This window comes from Oncorhynchus clarkii, chromosome 29 (assembly GCF_045791955.1).
Source record: "Oncorhynchus clarkii lewisi isolate Uvic-CL-2024 chromosome 29, UVic_Ocla_1.0, whole genome shotgun sequence".
Lineage (NCBI taxonomy): Eukaryota > Metazoa > Chordata > Actinopteri > Salmoniformes > Salmonidae > Oncorhynchus > Oncorhynchus clarkii.
In genome coordinates this window covers 12,082,124-12,105,342 of record NC_092175.1, presented here as the reverse complement: position 1 = coordinate 12,105,342, position 23,219 = coordinate 12,082,124, and the positions used below count along the sequence as shown (strand labels likewise).

The following is a 23,219-nucleotide window of genomic DNA, read 5'->3' as shown; positions in this document are numbered from 1 at the left end:
CTCAGAAACTCCGACTGGGGCGAAGGATCACATTCCAATAGGACAACGACTCAAAGCACACAGCCAAGACAACTCAGGATTGGCTTTGGGACAAGTCTCTGAATGTCCTTGACTGGCCCAGCCAGAGCCCGGACTTGAACCCGATTGAACATCTCTGGAGAGACCTGAAAATCGCTGTGCAGCGATACTCCCCATCCAACCTGACAGAGCTTGAGAGGATCTGTAGAGAAGAATGGGAGAAGCTCCCCAAATACAGGTGTGCCAAGCTTGTAGAAGACTCAAGGCTGTAATCTCTGCCAAAGGTGCTTCAACAAACTACTGAGTAAAGGGTCTGAATACTTATGTGATATTACATTTTTTATAAATTTGCCAACATTTCTAAAAATCAGTTTTTGCTTTGTCATTATGGGGTATTGTGTGTAGATTGATGAAGGAAACAAATACTAATAATCCATTTTAGAGTAAGACTGTAATTTAACAAAATGTGGAAAGAGTCAAGGGGTCTGAATACTTTCCAAATGCACCGTACATACAATATCTGAAGTAAACAATGCATTAGACATTCATACAATGTTGTGCATTTCCTCTCATACAGAAACATCTACTTTGATTTTGATCACGTTTGACTCACATTTTGGACTGTGCTGAGGACACTGAAATGCATGTTGGTGGACTCCCTACCAGCACTCAATACATTCAGCTAAATGGACCTGATGGTTTGACGTCTTCAGTGCAAAGAGGTAAGCAAAAAAAATGTGTATAGTTTGTTTCGCTTGTACAATAAAATCCTTGTCAACTGTGGTCTAAGCTTAACCAGATTTCATCATTTCTGACCGTGAAGAGACATGTCACGTTTATCCCTCTTATAAATCAAGTTGTTCAGGAGTCAATATGCCAGATTTAGACTACAGATATAACAGGATTAGATGTGATAATCTAGGAGTGTAATCCAGCCCTGCCCGGCGCCTCAGGTCTCAGACCGGTGTATCTGCTGTTTGTTAACTAGAAACTTTGGACCGATGCCAGATAATTAATCCCTGAGTGACTGCAGTGTTGTACCACTACTACTGTTTTACTCAATCAAAACCTGTAGTTTTTGACTGAAGGTTTAGATTGAGTGGCGCTGCGGTCTAAGGCACTGCATCTCAGTGCTTGAGGTGTCACTACAGACACCCTGGTTTGAATCCAGGCTGTATCATAACCGGCCGTGATTGGGAATCCCATAGGGCGCTGCACAATTGGCCCAGCGTCGTCCGGGTTTGGCCGTCATTGTAAATAAGATTTTGTTCTTAACTTGACTGACTGACTGACTAGTTAAAAAAACTAGAAAAATTAAATAAAAAACAGCAGTTTCAACAGCATTGAAACACAGCATTGATTCATTATGATTTTCTTTCACTGTCATTATTTACACAGTCAACATTGTATAGTTTTTATAAAATCATTAGGTGCAGTAATCTGATGTAAATAGTTGCAGTGATATGATTGGAAGAAACCTCACAGGAAGTAAATGGCTGATTTATATTTAGGGTTACTAGTGGGGCGGCAGGTAGCCTAGTGGTTAGAGCATTGTGCCAGTAACCGAAAGGTTGCCAAATCGAATCCCTGAGCTGACAAGGTAAACATCTGTCGTTCTGCCCCTGAACAAGGCACTTAACCAACTGTTCCTAGGCCGGCATTGTAAATAGGAATTTGTTCTTAACTGACTTGCCTAGTTAAATACAATATAATTGTATGGTTTTGGACAAGAGCCCAGATATTTCCGTATACATTTAGTGTTGCTTATGCATCTATCAGTTTTGGGCATATTGAATTCAGTTGTGATTTAAAATGATTTTTCTCTTCTCCTCATATAAAAAAAAGGGGAGGGGGGGCGTCTATTTATACCGGCGGTCTAAAAACTGCGAAGCCAGATGAGATTTGTAACTTCCCCTTTTAAAATAGCGCTCACATGAATCGCTACAACAGCGCTGTAACGAACGAGGTTTGGTCGGTGGAGTCGGAAGGTGTAGCATATAAGAAAGCTACTATATTTGGAAAACAGGTTATCTAACGTTATACATTATTTGTTGAAATAGAGGATCAGGACAGGATTTTTCTGCTGTCCTAATCGATGGCGCCGCGGCAGCTGAAAATGTGTGGCCAGAATGTCATTCTGCATGATCTGAACGAAATATCGCTGCACTTCGTATTTTTCCCCAAGGACGGGTGAACGATTTGGATCGGTTTTTATTTTCTGCAAAAATAATGGCGTTCTTGTTAAATAGGATTATGAAACGATGTCCTCTGTCTTGCTGACCTGACTCATCGCCGTCGCTCTGGACTGTTTATGATTTTGTTTTTAATTTTGACAAAAGATCTTTGCCCCTCATGCAAATATCGCACGACAAATGCGCACAATACTGAATGCTATGGGGTTGAACGAGTGATGTCAGTTTATTGTGCTCAGACGGGAAATGCTGGTCTCAAGGATGTGACTCGACGGGAATACGGTTCAGTGATTTGCCATTCCAGCCCGAGCGCGTCCTAATCGCTCATGATGCACAGAGGTTTACGGAGACTCGTGCACCTGGTGCTGTTTTGCCCTCTGTCGAAGGGGCTGCAGGTGGGACCAGTTGGCTGCATTTTTGTGCCTTAGGCCATCAGATAATCACCAATTTAAGAGCTCTCTCTGTATAATTAGGTAGGCCCAATAACATCATAAACCAGTGTGTGAATTTTATTTTGACTGAACAAAGGTGATTTGACTTTATTTGACTTGTGGACAATGAGGTGCTATTGAATATCAATGTAGAAAGATTTGAGTGATATAGCCTCCGTTTTTGGCTGCGGTCATGGCGCAGAAACTGAATGGTGGCTTGGCAAGTTGCATGAAAATCGAGACAAGTTACTACCCCCAGAGCATATGGCTGCACATAGGCCTACTTCACTTATGTATCAAAAGTTATTGTTCATATGTCATATTCATATGACAATCAAGCTGTTTGAGGAGTAAAAGAATGGTGCCAGGAATGGCAAGGCTAGTTTCACGTTTTTAAGTACAGTGAAATGCCTTTCTTGACAGCTCTAAACTTTAACACTGTAATACTAAAAATAACAAGGTAGAACAAAAACACGAGAAATAAAAATATCAAATAAGGAACATGAGAATGTAAGTAAGCATACTATATACAGGGGCAGTCAGTTTCAGTAACCTATTTAGTGTGTGTGGGTGTGTGTGTATGGGGGGGGGGTGTGTGTGTAAGGTGACGAGCCATCGGGATACATGATAAACAGAGTAGCAGCAGCGTAGAGGATGATTCTATATGAGTGCGTGTGTGTAGAGCCATTATTAATGTATGTGCATATTATGTTGGAGTGAGTGTGTAGGGCCCTGTCAGTGTGCATAAAAACAGTGCAAAAAAGAATAGGGTAAACTCAGTCTGTGTAGCCATTTTGTTAGCTATTTAACAGTCTTATGGCTTGGGGTAGAAAATGTTAAGGAGCCTGTCGGTGGCAGACTTGATACACCGCTTGCCTTGCGGAAGCAGAGAGAACAGTCTATGGCTTGGGTGGCTGCAGATTTCTTTGCACATGAGATGGTTCAACAACAGGGAATCTGTTAAACATAATGTGTACTTTGTTAATATCCCACTCTGGCACGGCACAACAGATAACAGTAAATACAGGTGCCAATGGCTCTGTAAGTTAGAGCATGCTGCTGGCAATAAGTTGATTCCCACGTGGGCCACATACAATGCTGACACTTCTGTAAATTGCCTTGGATAAAAGCATCTGCTGAATGACCATGGTCTCTTCCTCTCTCCCATGTAGAGTCGTCTCCCGGTGTTAAAGGTGAAGTACCTGCTGCTGGCCTGGTTGGGTATCCTGGTGGCCAGCTGGGTCCTCTACATGCAGTATGCCTCCTACTCCGAGCTCTGCCGAGGACATGTCTGCCACATGGTCATTGTAAGTATGAGTGTGCTCACAAGAATGGATAGCTTACTTTCTAAATGTAATCCATTACAGTTACCTGTCCAAAATTGGAATCAGTAATGTAACTTTTGGATTACCTTCTGTTACTTTTAGACTACTTTCCCCGAAAGAGGCGCAGGTTAGTATCTGACAGAGCAACAAAGTTATAAAATCTGATTTGAAACCTAACCCTAACCACGCTGCTAACCCTAAAGCCTAACATAACCTTACATTTTTACAATATAGCCAATGCAAGTAGTCTTACTCCCATCGGCTACGGAGAACGTGATCACAAAGTCGTCCGGAACAGCTGATGTTCTCATGCATGCGTGTGTTGCTTGCCTCAAGCTAAAATCATTTAGCTCGTCTGGTAGGCTCGTGTAACTGGGCAGCTCATGGCTATGCTTCCCTTTGTAGTCTATAATATTTAGCAAGCCCTGCCACACCCGAAGAGCATCGGAGCCGGTGTAGTACGATTCAATCATAGTCCTGTATTGATGCTTTTCCTGTTTGATGGTTCATCAGAGGGCATAGCGGAATTTATTATAAGCGTCTGGGTTAGAGTCCCGCTCCTTGAAAGCGGCAGCACTACTCTTTAGTGCAAATGTTGCCTGTAATCCATGGCCTCTGTTTGGGGTATGTTTTTATTTATTTATTTTTATTTATTTTTTATTTAACCAGGTAGGCCAGTTGAGAACAAGTTCTCATTTACAACTGCAACCTGGCCAAGATAAAGCGTGACACAAACAACACAGAGTTACACATAAACAAATGTACAGTCAATAACACAAAAAAATCTATGTACAGTGTGTGCAAATGTAGAACATTAGGTAGGTAAGGCAATAAATGAGCCATAGAGGCAAAATAATTACAATTTAGCATTAACACTGTGGTGAAAGATATGCAGATGATAATATGCAAGTAGAGATACTGGGGTGCAAAGAAGCAAGAAGATAACTAACAATCTGGGGATGAGGTAGTTGGGTGTGCTATTTACAGATTGGCTGTGTACAGGTACAGTGATCGGTAAGCTGCTCTGACAGCTGATGCTTACAGTTAGAGAGGGAGATATAAGACTCCAGATTCATTGGCAGCAGAGAACTGGAATGAAAGGTTGGCCAAAGGAAGTGTTGGCTTTGGGGATGACCAGTGAAATATACCTGCTGGAGTGCGTGCTACGGGTCGCTGTTGCTATGGTGACCAGTGAGCTGAGATAATGCGGGGCTTTACCTAGCAACGACTTCTAGATGACCTGGAGTCAGTGGGTTTAGCGACAAATATGTAGCGAGGGCCAGCCAACGAGAGTGTTGGAGGCTATTTTGTAAATGACATCGCCAAAGTTAAGGATCGATAGAATACTCAGTTTTACGAGGATTAGAGATGCTTAATGTGAGTCTGGAAGGAGAGTTTACAGTCTAATCAGACACGTAGGTATTTGTAGTTGTCCACATATTCTAAGTTGGAACCGTCCAGAGTCGTGTCGCTGGGTGGGTGGTTGCGGGCAGCAATTGGTTGAAGAGCATGCATTTAGATTTACTCGAATTTAAAAGCAGTTGGAGGCCACGGAAGGAGTGTTGTGTGGCATTTAAGCTCATTTGGAGGTTTTGTTAAGTGTCCAAAGAAGGGCCAGAAGTATACAGAATGGTGTCATCTGCATCGAGGTGGATCAGACAATCACCAGCAGCAAGAACGACATCATTGATATATAGAGAAAAGAGTCAGCCCAAGAATTGAACCCTGTGGCACCCCCATAGAGACTGCCAGAGGTCTGGACAACAGACCCTCCAAATTGACACACTGACATCTGCCGATAAGAATGCAGTGATTGACAGAGTCGAAAGCCTTGGCCACGTCGATGAAGACGGCTGCACAGTACTGTCTTTTATCGATGGCGGTTATGATATTGTTTAGGACCTTGAGCGTGGCTGAGGTGCACCCATGACCCGCTCGGAAACCAGAGTGAATAGCGGAGAAGGTACGGTGGGATTCTAAATGGTCGGTGATCTGTTTGTTAACTTGGCTTTCAAAGATTTTAGAAAGGCAGGGCAGGATGGTTATAGGTCTATAACAGTTTAGGTCTAGAGTGTCTCCCCCTTTGAAGAGAGGGATGACCACAGCAGCTTTCCAATCTTTAGGTATCTCATACGATATGGAAGAGGTTGAACAGGCTAGTAATAGGGATGGCAACAATTTCGGCGGATCATTTTAGAAAGGGTCCAGATTGTCTAGCCCAGCTGATTTGTAGGGATCCAGATTTTGCAGCGCTGTCTTAACATCAGCTGTCTGGATTTGGGTGGTGGGGAGGGGGGCTTGGGCAAGTTGCTGCATGGGGTGTTGAGCTGTTGGCCGGGTAGGGGTAGCCAGGTGGAAAACATGAGCAGCCGTAGAAAAATGCTTATTGAAATGATTGATTACCGTAGATTTATCGGTGGTGACGGTGTTTCCTAGCCTCAGTGCAGTGGGCAGCTGGGAGGAGGTGCTCTTATTCTCCATGGACTTTAGTGTCCCAGAACTTTTTAGAGTTTGTGCTACAGGATGCAAATGTATGTTTGAAAGCTAGCCTTAGCTTTCTGAACTGACTTTGTATATTGGTTCCTGACTTCCCTGAAAACTTGCATATCGTGGTGGCTATTCGATGCTAATGCAGAACGCCACAGGATCTTTTTGTGCTGGTCAAGGGCAGTCACGTCTGGGGTGAACCAAGGGCTATATCTGTTCTTAGTTCTACATTTTTTTGAATGGGGAATGCTTATTTAAGATGGTGAGGAAAGCACTTTTAAGAGCAACCAGGCATCCTCTACTGACGGGATGAGGTCAATGTCCTTCCAGGATACCCGGGCCAGGTCGATTAGAAATGTCTGCTCGCTGAAGTGTTTTAGGGAGCGTTTGACAGTGATGGGGGTGGCCGTTTGACCACGGACCCATTACGGACGCAGGCAGGCAGTGATCGTTGAGATCCTGGTTGAAGACAGCAGAGGTGTATTTAGAGGTCAAGTTGGTTAGGATTACATCTAAGAGGGTGCCCATGGTTACGGATTTAGGGTTGTACCTGGTAGGTTCCTTGATAATTTGTGAGATTGGGGGCATCTATCTTAGATTGTAGGACAGCTGGGGTGTTAAGCATGTCCCAGTTTAGGTCACCTAACAGTACGAACTCTGAAGATTGATGGTGGGTGATCAATTCACATATGCTGTCCAGGGCACAGCCGGGGGCTGAGCGGTGGCAACGGTGAGAGACTTGTTTCTGGAAAGGTGGATTTTTAACAGTAGAAGCTCAAAATGTTTGGGCACAGACCGGGATAGTATGACAGAACTCTGCAGGCTATCTCTTCAGTAGATTGCAACTCCGCCCCCTTTAGCAGTTCTATCTTGTCAGAAAATGTTGTATTTGGGGATGGAAATTTCAGGATTTTTGGTGGCCTTCCTAAGCCAGGATTCAGACACAAGGACATCAGGGTAGGCGGAGTGTGCTAAAGCAGTGAAAAAAACAAACTTAGGGAGGAGTCTTCTGATGTTAACATGCATGAATCCAAGGCTTTTACGGTTACAGAAGTAAAAAAAAAATGAGAGCGCCTGGGAAATGGTGCTGGGGGCTGCAGGGCCTGGGTTAACCTCTACATCACTTGAGTAGGATAAGGGTACGGCTAAAGGCTATAAGAACTGGTCGTCTTGTGCGTTCGGAACAGAGAGTAAAATGAGACTATTTCTAGGCGTGGAAGAATAGATTCAAGGCATAATGTACAGACAAGGGTATGGTAGGATGTGACTACAGTGGAGGTAAACCTTGGCATTGAGTGACAATGAGAGGTTTTGTCTCTTGAGGCACCAGTTAAGCCAGGTGAGGTCACTGCATGTGTGGGGGGTGGGACAAAAGATTTATCTCAGGCAAATAAGACAATCACTAACCAAAACAGCAATAGACAAGGCATATTGACATTAGGAAGAGGCATGTGTAGCCGAGTGATCATAGGGTCTAGTGAGTAGCAATGGGTGAGTCAGGGAGCCGATTCGGTAGTCGCTACTACGCTAGGCGAGCTGGAGACACAGCGATTCAGACAGCTAGCGGGCCGGGGATAGCAGATCGGCCTTTGGTGACGTCGCAACGGAAGAGCCTGTTGAAACCACCTCGGACGATTACGTTGACAGACCAGTCGTGATGGATCGTGTGGCTCCGTTTCGGCAGTGAAGGGTCCAGGCCAATTTGCAAAAGAGTTATTGTAGCCCAATAATTAGCTTGTGGACCTCTTCAGCAAGCTGGAGATGGGCCTAGTTCGAGGCTAGCTCAAGGCTAATTGGTGCTTCAGGACAAAGATGTTAGCGAGGAGTAGCCACTCGGATTGCAGCTAGCTAGCTGCGATGGTCCGGTGTAGGTTCAGAGCTTGCGATAGGAATCCGGAGATGTGGTAGAGAAAAAGGAGTCCAATACACTCTGGGTTGATATCGCGCTGTGCAGACTGGGATCCCTACGGGATCGCCTTGCCATAGCAGGTTTAACTTCGGGATCGGTGTCCCTTCCACAGGACAGTTGAGCTAACGTTAATGCAATTAGCATGAGGTTGTAAGTAACAAGAACATTTCCCAGGAAATTGACATATCTGATGTTGGCAGAAAGCTTAAATTCTTGTTAATCTAACTGCACTGTCCAATTTACAGTAGATATTACAATGAAATAATAACATGCTACTGTTTGAGGAGAGTGCATCATTTTGAACATTAAGTTATTAATAAATATATTAGGCACATTTGGGCAGTCCTGATGCAACATTTTGAACAGAAATGCAATGATTCATTGGATCAGTCTAAAACTTTGCACACACTGCTGCCATCTAGTGGACAACATCTAAATTGCACCTGGGCTGGAATAATACATTATGGCCTTTCTCTTGCATTTCAAAGATGATGGTACAAAAGAACGGTAGTTTTTTCTTTGTATCATCTTTTACCAGATCTATTCTGTTATATTCTCCTACATTCCTTTCACATTTCCACAAGGTTCAACATGTTTCCTTTCAAATGGTACGAAGAATATGCATATCCTTGCTTCAGGCCCTGAGCTACAGGCAGTTAGATTTGGGTATGTAATTTTAGGCAAAAAATGTTTTTAAAGGGGTGTATCCTTATGGACGCAAACAGCACAAAACAAGAAAAAAAACAGTTTTTATTTTTCCAACTACAAGCAATGAGCCCAATCAGTCCTCAATGACAAATACAAATAACTACAAAAGATAAGGCTAATTAGGCATTGGTTTTGGGGTTATGCGCAGATAAAACAATTTAGCTAATCTATATTTCCAAGCCCTACTCTTAAAGATCAAGTTGTATTAAATTAATTGGAATGACTGGAAATCTGACAGTTTAAACATTTGAATGTAAAAATATTTTCTAACGGTATTACTATCTGTAGTAGAAAGCAATGGGTTAAAGACACCTACATAATCAACCCAAAAGTAAAATGCAACATCCATTTATGGCCAGTTATGTAACCTCTAACATTGCTGTATCCTGCAATAGATGTCATTAAATTGGTAATACCAATTTTAGTCTTCTGCTAATTAGAGGTTGACCGATTTAATCGGAAGGGCCAATTTCAAGTTTTCATAACAATCGGAAATCGGTATTTTTGGGCGCCGATTTGCCTATTTATTTAATATTTTAAAAAATGTACACCTTTTTATTTCATCTTTATTTAACTAGGCAAGTCAGTTAAGAACACATTTGTTATTTTCAACAACGGACTAGGAACAGTGGGTTAACTGCCTTGTTCAGGGGCAGAAGGACAGATTTTCACCTTGTCAGCTCGGGGGATTCATTCTTGCAACCTTACAGTTAACTAGTCCAACGCAATAACGACCTGGGAGACTGCCTGTTACGCAAATGCAGTAAGCCAAGGTAAGTTGCTAGCTAGCATTAAACATATCATAATCACTAGTTCTCATCAACCATGTGTAGTTATTACTAGATATTGTCTAGCGTGTCCTACGTTGCATATAATCTGACTGACCATACAAGTATCTGACTAAGCGGTGGTAGGCAGAAGCAGGCACGTAAACATTCATTCAAACAGCACTTTCGTGCGTTTTGCCAGCAGCTCGTTGTGTGTCAAGCATTGCGCTGTTTATGACTTCAAGCCTATCAACTCCCGAGATGAGGCTTGTGTAACCGAAGTGAAATGGCTAGCTAGTTAACGCGCGCTAATTGTCGTTGTGTTGCTGGTTTGAGTCCAGGGAGGAGCGAGGAGAGGGACGGAAGCTCTAATGTTACACTGGCAATACTAAAGTGCCTATAAGAACATCCAATAGTCAAAGGTTAATGAAATACAAATGGTATAGAGGGAAAAAGTCCTATAATTCCTATAATAACTACAACCTAAAACTTCTTACCTGGGAATATTGAAGACTCATGTTAAAAGGAACCACCAGCTTTCATATGTTCTGAGCAAGGAACTGAAACGTTAGCTTTCTTACATGGCACATATTTTACATGGAACATATTGCACTTTTACTTTCTTCTCCAACACTTTGTTTTTGCATTATTTAAACCAAATTGAACGTTTCATTATTTACTTGAGGCTAAATTGATTTTATTGATGTATTATATTAAAATAAGTGTTCATTCAGTATTGTTGTAATTGTCATTATTACAAATAAATAAAAATTGGCAGATTAATCGGTATCGGCCTTTATGGTTTTCCAATAAATCGGTATCGGCGTTGAAAAATCATAATCGGTCGACCTCTACTTCTAATGCATCTTAAGCAGGTTGACAAGTCTTGTCCTTAAGAGACAGTGCAATTGAGCAATTTCCTTGTAAGGACCCGACAGCGAGTGTGTAATCTGCCTCTACCATCAGTCCTATTAGCCAACGTACAATCATTGGATAACAAAATAGACGAACTACGATCACGAATATCCTACCAACGGGACATTAAACTGTAATATCTTATGTTTCACCAAGTCGTGGCTGAACGACGACGTGAATAACATACAGCTGGCGGGGTTTATGCTGCATCGGAAAGACAGAACAGCGTTCTCCGGGAAGACAAGGGGTGGTGGACTGTGTATTTGGAAACAGCTGTTGCACGAAATCTAATTGTAAGGAAGTCTCGTGGTTTTCCTCACCTGAGGTAGACTATCTCATGATAAGCTGTAGACCACACCAGTTACCAAGATAGTTCATTTATATTTTTGTAGTTCATTTATATTTTTCGTAGCTATCTATTTACCACCACAAACCGATGCTGGCACGAACACCGCACTCAATGAGCTGTAAACGGCCATAAGCAAACAGGAAAATGCTCATCCAAAGGCTGTGCTCCTAGTGGCCGTGGACTTTAATGCAGGGAATCTTAAATCCGTTTTACCTCATTTCTACCAGCATGTTAAATGTGCATCCACCTTTACTCCCCACACAGATACACGTACAAAGCTCTCCCTCGCCAATCATTTGGCAAATCTGATCATAATTCTATCCTCCTGATTCCTGCTTACAAGCAAAAAGGGAAGCAGGAAGCACCAGTGACTCAGTCAATAAAGTGGTCAGATGACGCAGATGCTAAGTTACAGGACTGTTTCGCTATCACAAACTGAAATATGTTCTAGGATTCTTCCGATGGCATTGAGGAGTACACCATATCTGTCACTGGCTTCATCAAGAAGTGCATCGATGACATCATCCCCACAGTGATTGTACATAGTGCAGAGTTCCAAGATGGCGTAGCAGTCGGACGTGTGTTTTGTCTAGCCGTCCTTTCCCTTTGTAAATATTGTTTTCCTCATTTTTTTCTGTATATACACTGCTCCAAAAAATAAAGGGAACACTTAAATGATAAACGATTTCTGTAATTAATACACCCCTGGTTGCCAAAACAATGATTTGGTAGGCAGCTTGAACTTCTTCAATTCAATCGTCATTTGTAAAGTACACATACACTTGTCAACAGCCATCCACAACAACCCCAGTCCATAAGGCACTATGTAGCCTAGATATCAATAATCATTTACATCAGTATTGCCCGTAGGCTACGTACCATTGCTGTTGTCCTTACTTCCAAGCAGTTATTCACTTTGGATGCCGACAGCAGTCGCAACATTGAAAGACATAACTTGGACATGTAGCCTACAAAAGCACATTCCTGTTATTTTCCCGCAAACCATGAATCGCATTTGGTGTGTCATCATAGTGGTCTCTGATTTGTGGTCAGACTCGCTCAGGAAGAACAAACTTAAATTTGTGCCTTTTTTTCAATGTCATTGACAAAACCGAAAGATGTCAAATAATTTTTGCTCAAACATCCTTTCTGAATTTAAAAGTAAACATCACATTTTTAATCTGATTACAATATTTTAGCTGGTAACTGATTAGTTTTCTTGTAATCCGTTACTCCCCAACACTGTCCACACACACACACACACCCCTTTGATTATTCACAGGTGCATCCACCCTTTATATGGCGACGGAAACTGTCAGATGGAAAGCATTAAAGAGGAAAAGGGAATCTGTATTGTATGTGTCAGTAGCTGCTGAGGGAAAGATGGTTCCTTTTATAATATTGTAGCAAATGGGGACCAGTTAAAAGTAATTAACAGAATGCCTGACAAGAGTAATTAACACTGGATGAGAAATCAGTGATGTAACAGAGTGACTGTGTCTGAAATGGCATCCTATTCCCTCGGGTCAAATGTTGTGCACTAAATAGGGATTAGGATGCCATTTCAGAGGTAGCCTGTATCTCTGACTCGTCTGATAGCCCGGCCACAAGAGAAGTGTGACTCCTCTAGCTTCATTGTTCCCTCTGATAATCAGTGATGAGAAATAACCAAATATTACAGTGCCTTCAGAAAGTATTCATACCCCTTGATTTATTCCACATTTTGTTTTTACAGCCTGAATTCAAATTGGATTAAATCAACAACAAAAAATCACACATCTACACACAATACCCCACAATGACAAAGTAAAAACATGTTTAGATATGTTTGAAAATGTATTTGAAATGAAATACAGAAATATTTACATAAGTATTCACACCCCTGAGTCAATACTTTGTAGAAGCACCTTTGACAGTGATTACAGCTGTGAGTCTTTCTGGGTAAGAGCTTTTCACACCTGGATTGTGCAACATTTGCCCATTTATTATTTTAAAAATTCTTCAAGCTCTGTCAAATTGTGTGTTGATAATTTCTAGAAAACCATTTTCAGGTCGCCATAGATTTTTCAAGAAAATTGAAGTCAAAACTGTAACTAGGCCACTCAGGAACATTCACTGTCTTCTTGGTAAGCAACTCCAGTGTATTTTTGGCCTTGTGCTTTAGGTTATTGTCCTGCTGAAAGGGGAATTCATTCTGAACCAGGTTTGCCTGTGCTTAGCCTGTTTATTTTTTTTATTGTGGATAAACTCCCCAGTCTTTAATGATTACAAGTATACTCGTAGCATGATGCAGCCAACACTATGTTTGAAAATATCAAGAGTGGTACTCAGTAATGTATTGGATTTACCCCAAACATAACACTTTGTATTCAGGACAAAAAGTAAAATGCTTTGCCACATTTTTTTGTTGTATTACTTTAGTGCCTTGTTGCAAACATGATCCATGTTTTGGAATATTTTTATTCTGTACATGCTTCCTTTTCATTCTGCCAATTAGGTTAGTATTGTGGAGTACCAACAAGGTTGTTGATCCATTCTCAGTTTTCTCCTATCACAGCCATTAATTAAACTTGAACTGTTTTAAAGTCACCATGGGCCTCATCGTGAAATCCCTAAGTGGTTTCCTTCCACTCCGGCAACTGAGTTTGGAAGGACGCCTGTATTGTGGTAGTGACTGGGTGTATTGATACACCATCCATTAATTACTTCACTATGCTCAAATGGATATTCAATGTCTGCTTTTTTATTTTATTTTACCTATCTACCAATAGGTGCCCTTTTGTATGAGGCATTGGAAAACCTCCCTGGTCTTTGTGGTTGAATCAGATAATTACAGATAATTGTATGTGTGGGGTACAGAGATGAGAGAGTTGTTCAAAAATCATGTTAAACACTTATTGCACACAGTGAGTCCATGCAACATATGTCATTTTTAAGCAAATAATGACTTATTTAGGCCATAACAAAGGGGTTGAATACTTATTGACTCAAGACATTTCAGCATTTAATTTTTCATATAAAAAAAATCTTTGGTAAACATAATTCCACCTTGTTATATGGGGTATTGTGTCGGCCAGTGACCCCCAAAAAATCACTCTGTAATACAACGAATTATGGAAAGTCAAGGGGTGTGAATTCTTTCTGAAGGCTCTCAGAAGTGGTTGGGAGTGCTTGTGTTTGTTGCTCAACTGTCAGCGCACACATATTGAAGTAGTAAAGGATCATGAGAGAAAAAGAGACTAAGTGTGAAGATTAATGGACAGCCTGAGGGTGGTCCTGTTTTGGTTTCTCTATTTTTGTATTGTGATGAATACGGCAGCACTGTTGTGCCCAATTCTTCTTTGTGCCGCGAGAGGAAGGCCGGCTCTCTCGGGACATACAAGACATTGAAAACAGTGTCTGAGAGAAGAAACAAGGAGAGATGAGAGGAAGGGAAGGAGGATTGTTCTGCCTCAAAGCACAAAAAAGATTTCGACCCCCACCATCTCAGATTGTGCTGAGTTTGTTTCTGTAGTTAGAAACATTGACATTAGTATTCTGACTGCAACAAAATAGTGTTAGAATACAATGTAATTTGATCTCTGCGAAATAAATCTAATTGCACCCAAATTGGCCATTTTAATTTATAAGGTTCTTATAATCTTCAATAAATATAGTACCTGACATCCGATTTGGAACATAATTCTTCCTATCAATGAGTAAGACATGCGGAATCCAATAAAATGCTCAAAAGCCAACCACGGACCCTCCATACCCCACTCTAATCCCACCCCAAATGATATTAGATCGAAGTTTACACAAGGGAACGTTACACAAAGTAGTGTGGTGCAGTGGCAAGGAGTATTTCTTCATCCTTTGTAATGTATTCCCTGTGAATATGTAGTTTTTTTCGCTGTTCAGAGAAATTAGCCATTGAAGTCACATGCATTATTTACCATATATTAGTGTGGAAGTACTAGGTTTTGCTCACTATATGCCGCTGTTTCTGCTTTTGCCACGTCCTTTTCCATTTTGCTGGTCTCTTGTGTTTTATTAAATGGATACCTCTACCCAACATTGAGCAGAAAACCAATAGCTTTTTCTCATGATGAAAATAAGTTGGGGTCATCCTCATTCAAGCCAGTCCTCCGTGAAAGCAAATCACTTTGTCCTTCTCTTAGGTTTAATCTGTGTCAAGGAATCGGCCACTCTGTGTGGTTTATTCCCTTCAAAAATATCTGGATTAGTTAGACCATCCCTGGTGAACAAGCAAACCATTAGGCTACAGCAGTTGTAAAAACATTTACATTTTAATCATTAAGCAGATGCTCTTATGTAGAGCGACTTACTGGAGCAATTAGGGTTTAAGTGCCTTTCTCACCTGGGTACTATATTTATTCTGCCCTTGAGTTGCGTTCCCATGCAAAACTAGACAGATAGCTAACAACTAAGTCTTCAATAAAACTCCCAAGGCGTGACTTTTCTTGAATGAATATATTGAAAACGTTTTGTTGTGAAACTGCAAAATACAGAAAAGAATATACTTTAGTATTCAATTCACACCGACAGTAGCTGTACATTATACATTTGAAGTTGCATAAATACAAAGCACGCGCTAAGGTACCATGCATCTGGCATGATGCCAAACCATATAGCTAATTGTTACTCATATGGTAATTGGCTCCTTTCATTACTCTAATAATGTACAACCATTTATGTAGAATAACAAAGCACAAAGCACTAGGAACAGTAACGAAATTACAGTATTGTATATTTTACAATTCGTTTGCATGACGCACGAGCAAAGTAATACAGCTAACGACATGCATGAAAGGCATAGCAATTTGTAAGTAAATGCAACCAACATTGATTGATACGTAAGCAACTCTATCAATAACAAGATTATAATCATTAGCTAAATGCTTGAATTGAACTTACAAACAAATATTTTCCAAGGCTGAAGCGTGACAAGAAATAACTACATTGAAAGACCTGCACCGTAGCGTTGTTTGTAGCTGCTTTTATGCGTGCAGAACAAATTCTCTACTTCCTGTTTGCGTAGTCTTTCTAAGTACCAGAAACATCCACTAGGGGGCAAATAACACCATTGAACACAATGAAAATTCAATTGAACCATTGTTATAAAATAATCTGTTACCTTCTAACAGGATGGCAGCACAATATTTGTTGAATATTATGTGAATCCTATAAATTAAAAGGGCCAATTTGGGTGTGATCAATAAGCTTAATTTTCCAGCTAAACATCCTCCGCGAATATGGCAAGCGGGCATTTTTTTTAAATAAGGAAAAATAAGCATACGGTCTTCATAAAAGCACAATTTTCCACCAAAATGCTAGAGTGGCTAATGGTACTTCCGGATGTTCAACCAATCCGGTTGCAGCAGTCTTATTGTTTACCCCTGGCTCAACCCCGTGTGCAACATCGGGAAGTAGCATTAGCCACTTTAGCATGGTGGTGGATTTCTATTTTTTTTATTAAGACAGTACACATGTTTTTTTGTTCGGTGGCTTGCCAATAAAGCTAGTTAAGGAGGAAATTGACACCCTTGCAGCCTGAATGCAAGATGTTTTATGCACGAGCCTGTCACCAGGGGACACATGTATAGCTGGCTGCATACATTCCGGTTAGATGCAGATGACAAACGACGTAGAAGGAATAATAGCGCCATCGTCCGGCCGGTTGGGCTACTTGACTTGAATGATGCAATTCATATTCCACTTTCAAAAAATATAACATGACAATTTGGGAGGTGTTTCATGTTTTACATATGGGAAGTCTCAATCTGACAAACAAGTGCACGCTTCTCCCATTTTATTTTGTGTGAAATTGCGCAAACTCAAAAATAACACAGTGCTGGGATTCCATTTTGTTCTGGAGCTGGCAGATTTGCTGGCTCGGTCTGAGTTGTTATTGGAGGGTCTAATTATCCCCTACACCCTCTCTAATTTTCACTCCCCTAGCCTTGTGGACACTTGTGCATATGGCGGAGGCGAGGGCCGAGGATAAGGGGGTAATTTGGGATTCAGTGTGTGTGTGTGTAAGAGTGTTGGCAATCTTGTGCGTACTCTCAGTGTAATCTGCACATTACTGCGACATTAAGGACAACTACAGTAGCTGGGCCTGCCTAAATACCCCCCCCCCCCTCCAAAAAAGGAAGATAAAGGACTTTTTTTTTAAAGTATTCGTTTAATTGGTTTGCTCGCAGTCCAAAGTGTGCAAAATGAAGTCATATTACCATAGCAACCACCATACAGTGGAGGAGGTCACAGCCTATGGTCTTTAGTCTTTCTTTTTGTTTGGTATGATTCATGCTGTTTGGGTGGATCTCCTTTTACTGGAGCTAGCTCTTAGAACAGTGGAGTTAGCTCCAGGCGGGCAGGGTGCCTGGATGTTTCCCAAACAAGAATATCTCACACCCCACAGCTATGTTATGCTGTGGTTAGGGTTGCAAAGGGTCAGAAAGGTTCCGGTAAATTTCTGGACATTTTCCATGGGAAGTTTTAAGCCTGGGAATTTGGGGAATTTTTCTTAAATCATCCAAAAAGTTAGCGTATAACTGTGAACCTTTTTTTGTGAGATACACAAGGCAATTCTAGGTCTTGTGGCATATTTTGGTTAAACTATCCCCAATTCAATGGAATTGCAACCCTCTGCATGCACAGTGCATTCTTCCATCATATGTACAGCTGATTCTCAAGATCTTGCACACTAATGAGATGCTATTGAACCCACACTACTGCACTGTTTGTTTTTTGTTAACTAGTAAATAGTAGCCTACAGCAAAGTGTTTTAAATCATTTCTAACATGTTAACAATTTCTGCAAGTTAGTTTTTGCTTCCATGTGGGTTTTAACTTGCTTGAGCCTGCTAACTGAGTGTTAGTTCACCTGTTTCCATACATGTTTCATTTTAAAACATTTCTTACAAATGAGTTTTTAATCTAACTATTTATCTGTACATGGAATTGTATTTCTTTTTTTTCTTCTAATCTTTACATGAAAATGTCACAGGAACTATCGGATGTGTGGAGATATTTTACTGCAGCTAATGTAGAATGAAAATGCTGTGTACATTTGCAAATACTGTGCCAAATCATATGTGAAGAATGCAACAAAGATGCAGAATCATCTGGCCAAGTGCATAAAATTCCCTCACAGCTCACAACAAGCAGTCTGATAAAAGTCCTTCTACCTCTATTATGAGGTGAAAATGATTAATCAGACACCTTATCGATGGCAACAGCTCATGGTCCTCCTGGAATCAGAATTTGTTTTGACTCAATGGAGGAACGTAGTCAGAAATGCTGATGAATGTCTTGCTCGAGCTGTGTATGCAACTGGTTAACCTCTGATGCTCACAGGCAATGTATATTGGAAGAGATTTCTGAATGTTCTTCACCCAGCATACACCCCTCCAACCAGACATGACATTTATCTACTAATTTGCTGGATGCAGAGTTCAACAGAATTCAAGTGAAGGTCAAGCAAATCATCGAGAAAGCAGACTGTATTGCAATAATCTCTGATGGGTGGTCGAAATGTTCGTTGGCAAGGAATAATTAACTACATCATCTCCACCCTCAACCAGTATTCTACAAGGGCACAGACACAACGGACAGACACACTGGTCTACATTGCAGATGAGCTGAAGGCAGTCATCAATGACCTTGAACCACAGAAGGTATTTGCACTGGTGACAGACAATGCTGTGAACATGAAGGCTGCTTGGTCTAAAGTGGAGGAGTCCTACCCTCACATCACATGCATTGAATCTGCTGCTCAAGGACATCATGGTACTGAAAACAATAGATACACTCTACAAGAGAGCCAAGGATATGGTTAGGTATGTGAAGGGTCATCAAGTTATACCAGCAATCTACCTCACCAAGCAAAGTGAGAAGAATAAGAGCACCACATTGAAGCTGCCCAGCAACACCCATTAGGGTGGTGTTGTCATCATGTTTGACAGTATCCTGGAGGGAAGGAGTCTCTCCAAGATATGGCTAGATCACAGTCTGCCGAAATGGACAGCCCCATCAAGAGGATCCTCCTGATGCATTTTGGGAGAGAGTGGTAAGCAGCCTGAAACTCCTGAAACCTGTAGCCATTGCATGGATTGATGGAGACAATGCCATCCTGTCTGATGTTCAGACTCTGTTTGTAGATGAAAGAGAAGAAATCCGTACTGCCCTGCCCACTTCACTGTTGCTCCAAGCAGAGGAAACTGCAGTTCTGAAATGCATCAAAAAGCATGAAGACTTCTGCCTGAAGCCCATGTATGCCGCAGTGTACATGTTGGACCCCAAGTAAGTGGGAAAAAAATTGCTTGTTTAAAAATGTAAAAGACAAATTAAATGGATAAGTGGTGCGTGCATATGTATTCACCCCCTTTGCTATGAAGCCCCTAAATAAGATCTGGTGCAACCAATTATCTTCAGAAGTCACAATTAATTAGATTGCACACAAGTGGACTTTAAGTGTCACATGATCTGTCACATGATCTGTGTCTATATACACTTGTTCTGAAAGGCACCAGAGTCTGCAACATCACTAAGCAAGAGCCACCACCAAGCAAATGGCACTATGAAGACCAAGGAGCTCTCCAAACAGGTCAGGGGCAAAGTTGTGGAGAAGTACAGATCTGGGTTGGGTTATAAAATAAATATATGGCACCACAACAAACCTGCCAAGAGGGCTGCCCACCAAAACTCACGGACCAGTCAAGGAGGGCATTTCTCAGAGAGTCAACAAAGAGACCAAAGATAACCCTGAAGGATCTGCAAAGCTCCACAGTGGAGATCGGAGTATCTGTCCACAGGACCACTTTAAGCCGTACACTCCACAGAGCTGGGCTTTACAGAAGAGTGGCCAGAAAAAAAAGAAGCAAACCTGTTTGTTGTTCGCCTGTGGGAGACTCCTCAAACAAATGGAAGAATGTACTCTGGTCAGATGAGACTCGAATTGAGCTTTTTGGCCATCAAGGAAAACGCTATGTCTGGTGCAAACCCAACACTTCTCATCACCCTGAGACGATCATCCGTGAAGCATAGTGGTGGCAGCATCATGCTGTGGGGATGTTTTTCATCGGCAAGGACATGGAAACGGGTCATAATTGAAGGAATGATGGATGAAGCTAAATACAGGGAAATTCTTGAGGGGAAATATGTTTCAGTCTTTCAGAGATTTGAGACTGGGACGGAGGTTCACCTTCCAGCAGGACAATGACCCTAAGCATACTGATGAAGCAACCCTCGAGTGCTTTAAGGGGAAACATTTTAAATGTCTTGGAATGGCCTAGTCAAAGGTCAGACCTCAATCCAATTGAGCATCTGTGGTATGACTTAAAGATTGCTGTACATCAGCGGAACCCAACCAACTTGAAGTTGAGCTTTTTTTTGTCTTATTTCTTGTAAAAAATATGTTGCATGTTGGGTAAATCAAATGATACAAACCCCCCCCAAAATCAATTTTAATTCCAGGGTGTAAGGCAACAAAATAAGAAAAATGCCAAGGGTGGTGGATACTTTCGCAAGCCACTGTACGTATGGTCACTGTGGGGACAACATCATCGATGCACTTATTAATGAAGCCGGTAACTGATGTGAACTCCTCAATGCCATCGGATTAATCCCTGAACATATTCCAGTCCTGTAGCTCAGCTTCCACTTCATTGGACCACTTCCGTATTGAGCGCGTCACTGGAGGATAGAGTTATGGCCCTCTGTATGCGTCTCTGTCTGTGGAGTAAAGGTGATCTACAGTTTTTATCCCTTTTTAGTTGCACAGGTGACATGCTGGTAAAATGAGGTAAAACAGATTTCAGTTTCCCTTCATTAAAATCACCGGGCGCTAGGCGCGCCGCCTCTGGATGAGCATTTTCTTGTTTGCTTATGGCCCTATACAGCTCATTGAGTGTGGTCTTAGTGTCAGTATCGGTTTGTGGTGGTAAATGGACAGCTGCAAAAAATACAGATAAACAGCCTTGGTAAATAGTAAATAGACATGGTATCAAGAACAAGAAGAAATGAGCTGAAACGAGCCACTTACGATTCCCCCAGTTGTCATTCTTGCTAGCAATCAGGCCATTCAGAATCACAAAAGCACTCTGGCTTCTGCCCCATGGAAGCACAGCTAACCCATCCATAACTCACTAGAACAGAGAATCTCACGGGGTGAAAATAAAAAAATCCTAACTTTACATCCATGTGGGAATCTTGAAATTCCCAATTGACATCTACAGTATACATGATTTGCATGCGGTTGGGATTTGGGCCATAGTACATATGAGCACGAGATTGTAGGATCCTTGGGTCCTCTTCCTGTTGATAAATGTATTTCTGGTTTCATGTCTGTCTGTGACAGTGTGACCACTACAGAAACGGCATTGTCTCAGGGTCGTCCTGCAAGGCCCTATGTGAGGAAAGGACTCTGACCCTGCAGCGATGCATGTCCACCTCCTCCACACACCAGGTAGGTAACACACACACACACACACACACACACACACACACACACACACACACACACATCAGGTAATATGCACACACAGCCCTACCAGCTGCCAACCACACCTCACAAGGTACAACCACCTTACACCGGCTAATCTTGCTCGCCAGACTTGACAGCTGATGTAAAGGTAGCTGGAGTATATTTCAGTAAACATACACATGCACGCATACCACTTGACAAAACCACACACACTACCTACTCTACCTAATGACTGTCTATCTGGGGCGGCAGGTAGCCTAGTGGTTAGCGCGTTGGACTTGTAACCGATCGAATCCCCAAGCTGACAGGGTAAAAATCTCGTTCTGCCCCTGAACAAGGCAGTTAACCCCTAGGCTGTAATTGAAAATAAGAATTTGTTCATTAACTGACTTGCCTGGTTAAATAAAGATTACATTTAAAATGAAGAAAAAAATCTGTGTTTGTAGGTGTACAGTGGTGTGTGGAAGGAGAGGCCTGTGGTCATTAAGTGTGGTCTGGAGGAGCCTCTGAAGGGAGACGGTGCTCCTGACTCTGTACTGAGACAGGAAATGACCCTGTTTGACAAGCCCACCCGCGGGACTTCCATGGACGAGTTCAGAGAGATGCTGCACAGCTTTCTGAAGGTCTGGCTGCTCATTTCCCTTCATTTCCCTTCATCTCAGTCCTCACAGTTTGATTAGATATAACTTTCCACAACAGAACTGGTGTTTTTTGGTCAGGCAGTACAGGAAGTATTACAGACAGGCACATTTCAATACAATACTATCACACAAAATAATGCTACTTGTAGTATTATGAGGAATTTTACAGATTTTAAAAATGTACTGTAACTTACGCATTGCTATAATAGAAAAGTGAGGTGAGGACCATAATTGGAAATTAGTTTGACCTTGTGGCGGAGGGAAATTAGGGCATGTTGATACAGTATATTGAGTCGGAAGCTAACATAACATGGTAACTGATAATCACTGTGACGCTGAGTCTCTCTGAGGGACGGTTCCTCTGTAGACAGGCTTCATGTAGCTGGTGCTGGAAATGAACAAAGGCAGGGCAGAGTGACCTTGTTACTAGTGTGTGTGCTGTCAGAATACTGCTGGCTCCCCAGAGAGAGAGATGGGAAAAGAAAGATGGAGGAGGGGTTAGTGTGCGATGGAAGGAGGCAGTAGACATAGAGGGAGAATCTCAATTGCATACTCATGTCCTCTCTTCTCACCTCATTCTCAAACCCCATTGGAGGAGAATGTCAGAGGGTAGGGACCTCTGGCTTTCTCGTCCAATGGGTTTTGAGAAGGAGGCGAGGAAAGCGGACACGAGGAGTATGCAATTGATATTCTCCCATGGAGTGTGCGTGATGGAAGGAGGCGGTAGGGGGAAGTGAGAGAGCAAGAAGCTAGGGGTTAAAGCCCTGTGTCAAATATAGCGCAAGACAAGGTGCTGAAATAGCAGTCATTTTCAGCACAATGGCTCCACCCAACTGTAGTGAGATCGAATCATATTTGTGTCACCCCCTGCCAATTATCTAATGGAAGTCACATGGAAGAAATCCAGCACATTTCAATCATGCCACAGTCTTGTTTTTATTATAGTGTGTATGACTATATGAACTAAAAAGTGACCTGTTTAGTTTCTC

General features: G+C 41.9%; 1 protein-coding gene across 1 annotated transcript in view; it reads left to right on the top strand.

The window, feature by feature from the left end:
* The first annotated feature begins 1,937 nt into the window (after positions 1–1,937).
* Positions 1,938–23,219, top strand: part of LOC139388573 (divergent protein kinase domain 1B-like) — a 28,784-nt gene continuing 7,502 nt past the window's right edge. Inside the window, exons 1-4 of the mRNA XM_071135316.1 lie at positions 1,938–2,605; positions 3,814–3,948; positions 21,464–21,571; positions 22,036–22,212. Coding sequence (XP_070991417.1) covers positions 2,537–2,605; positions 3,814–3,948; positions 21,464–21,571; positions 22,036–22,212 — 489 coding nt within the window. The 5' untranslated portion in view covers positions 1,938–2,536. The remainder of the gene's footprint in view (positions 2,606–3,813; positions 3,949–21,463; positions 21,572–22,035; positions 22,213–23,219) is intronic.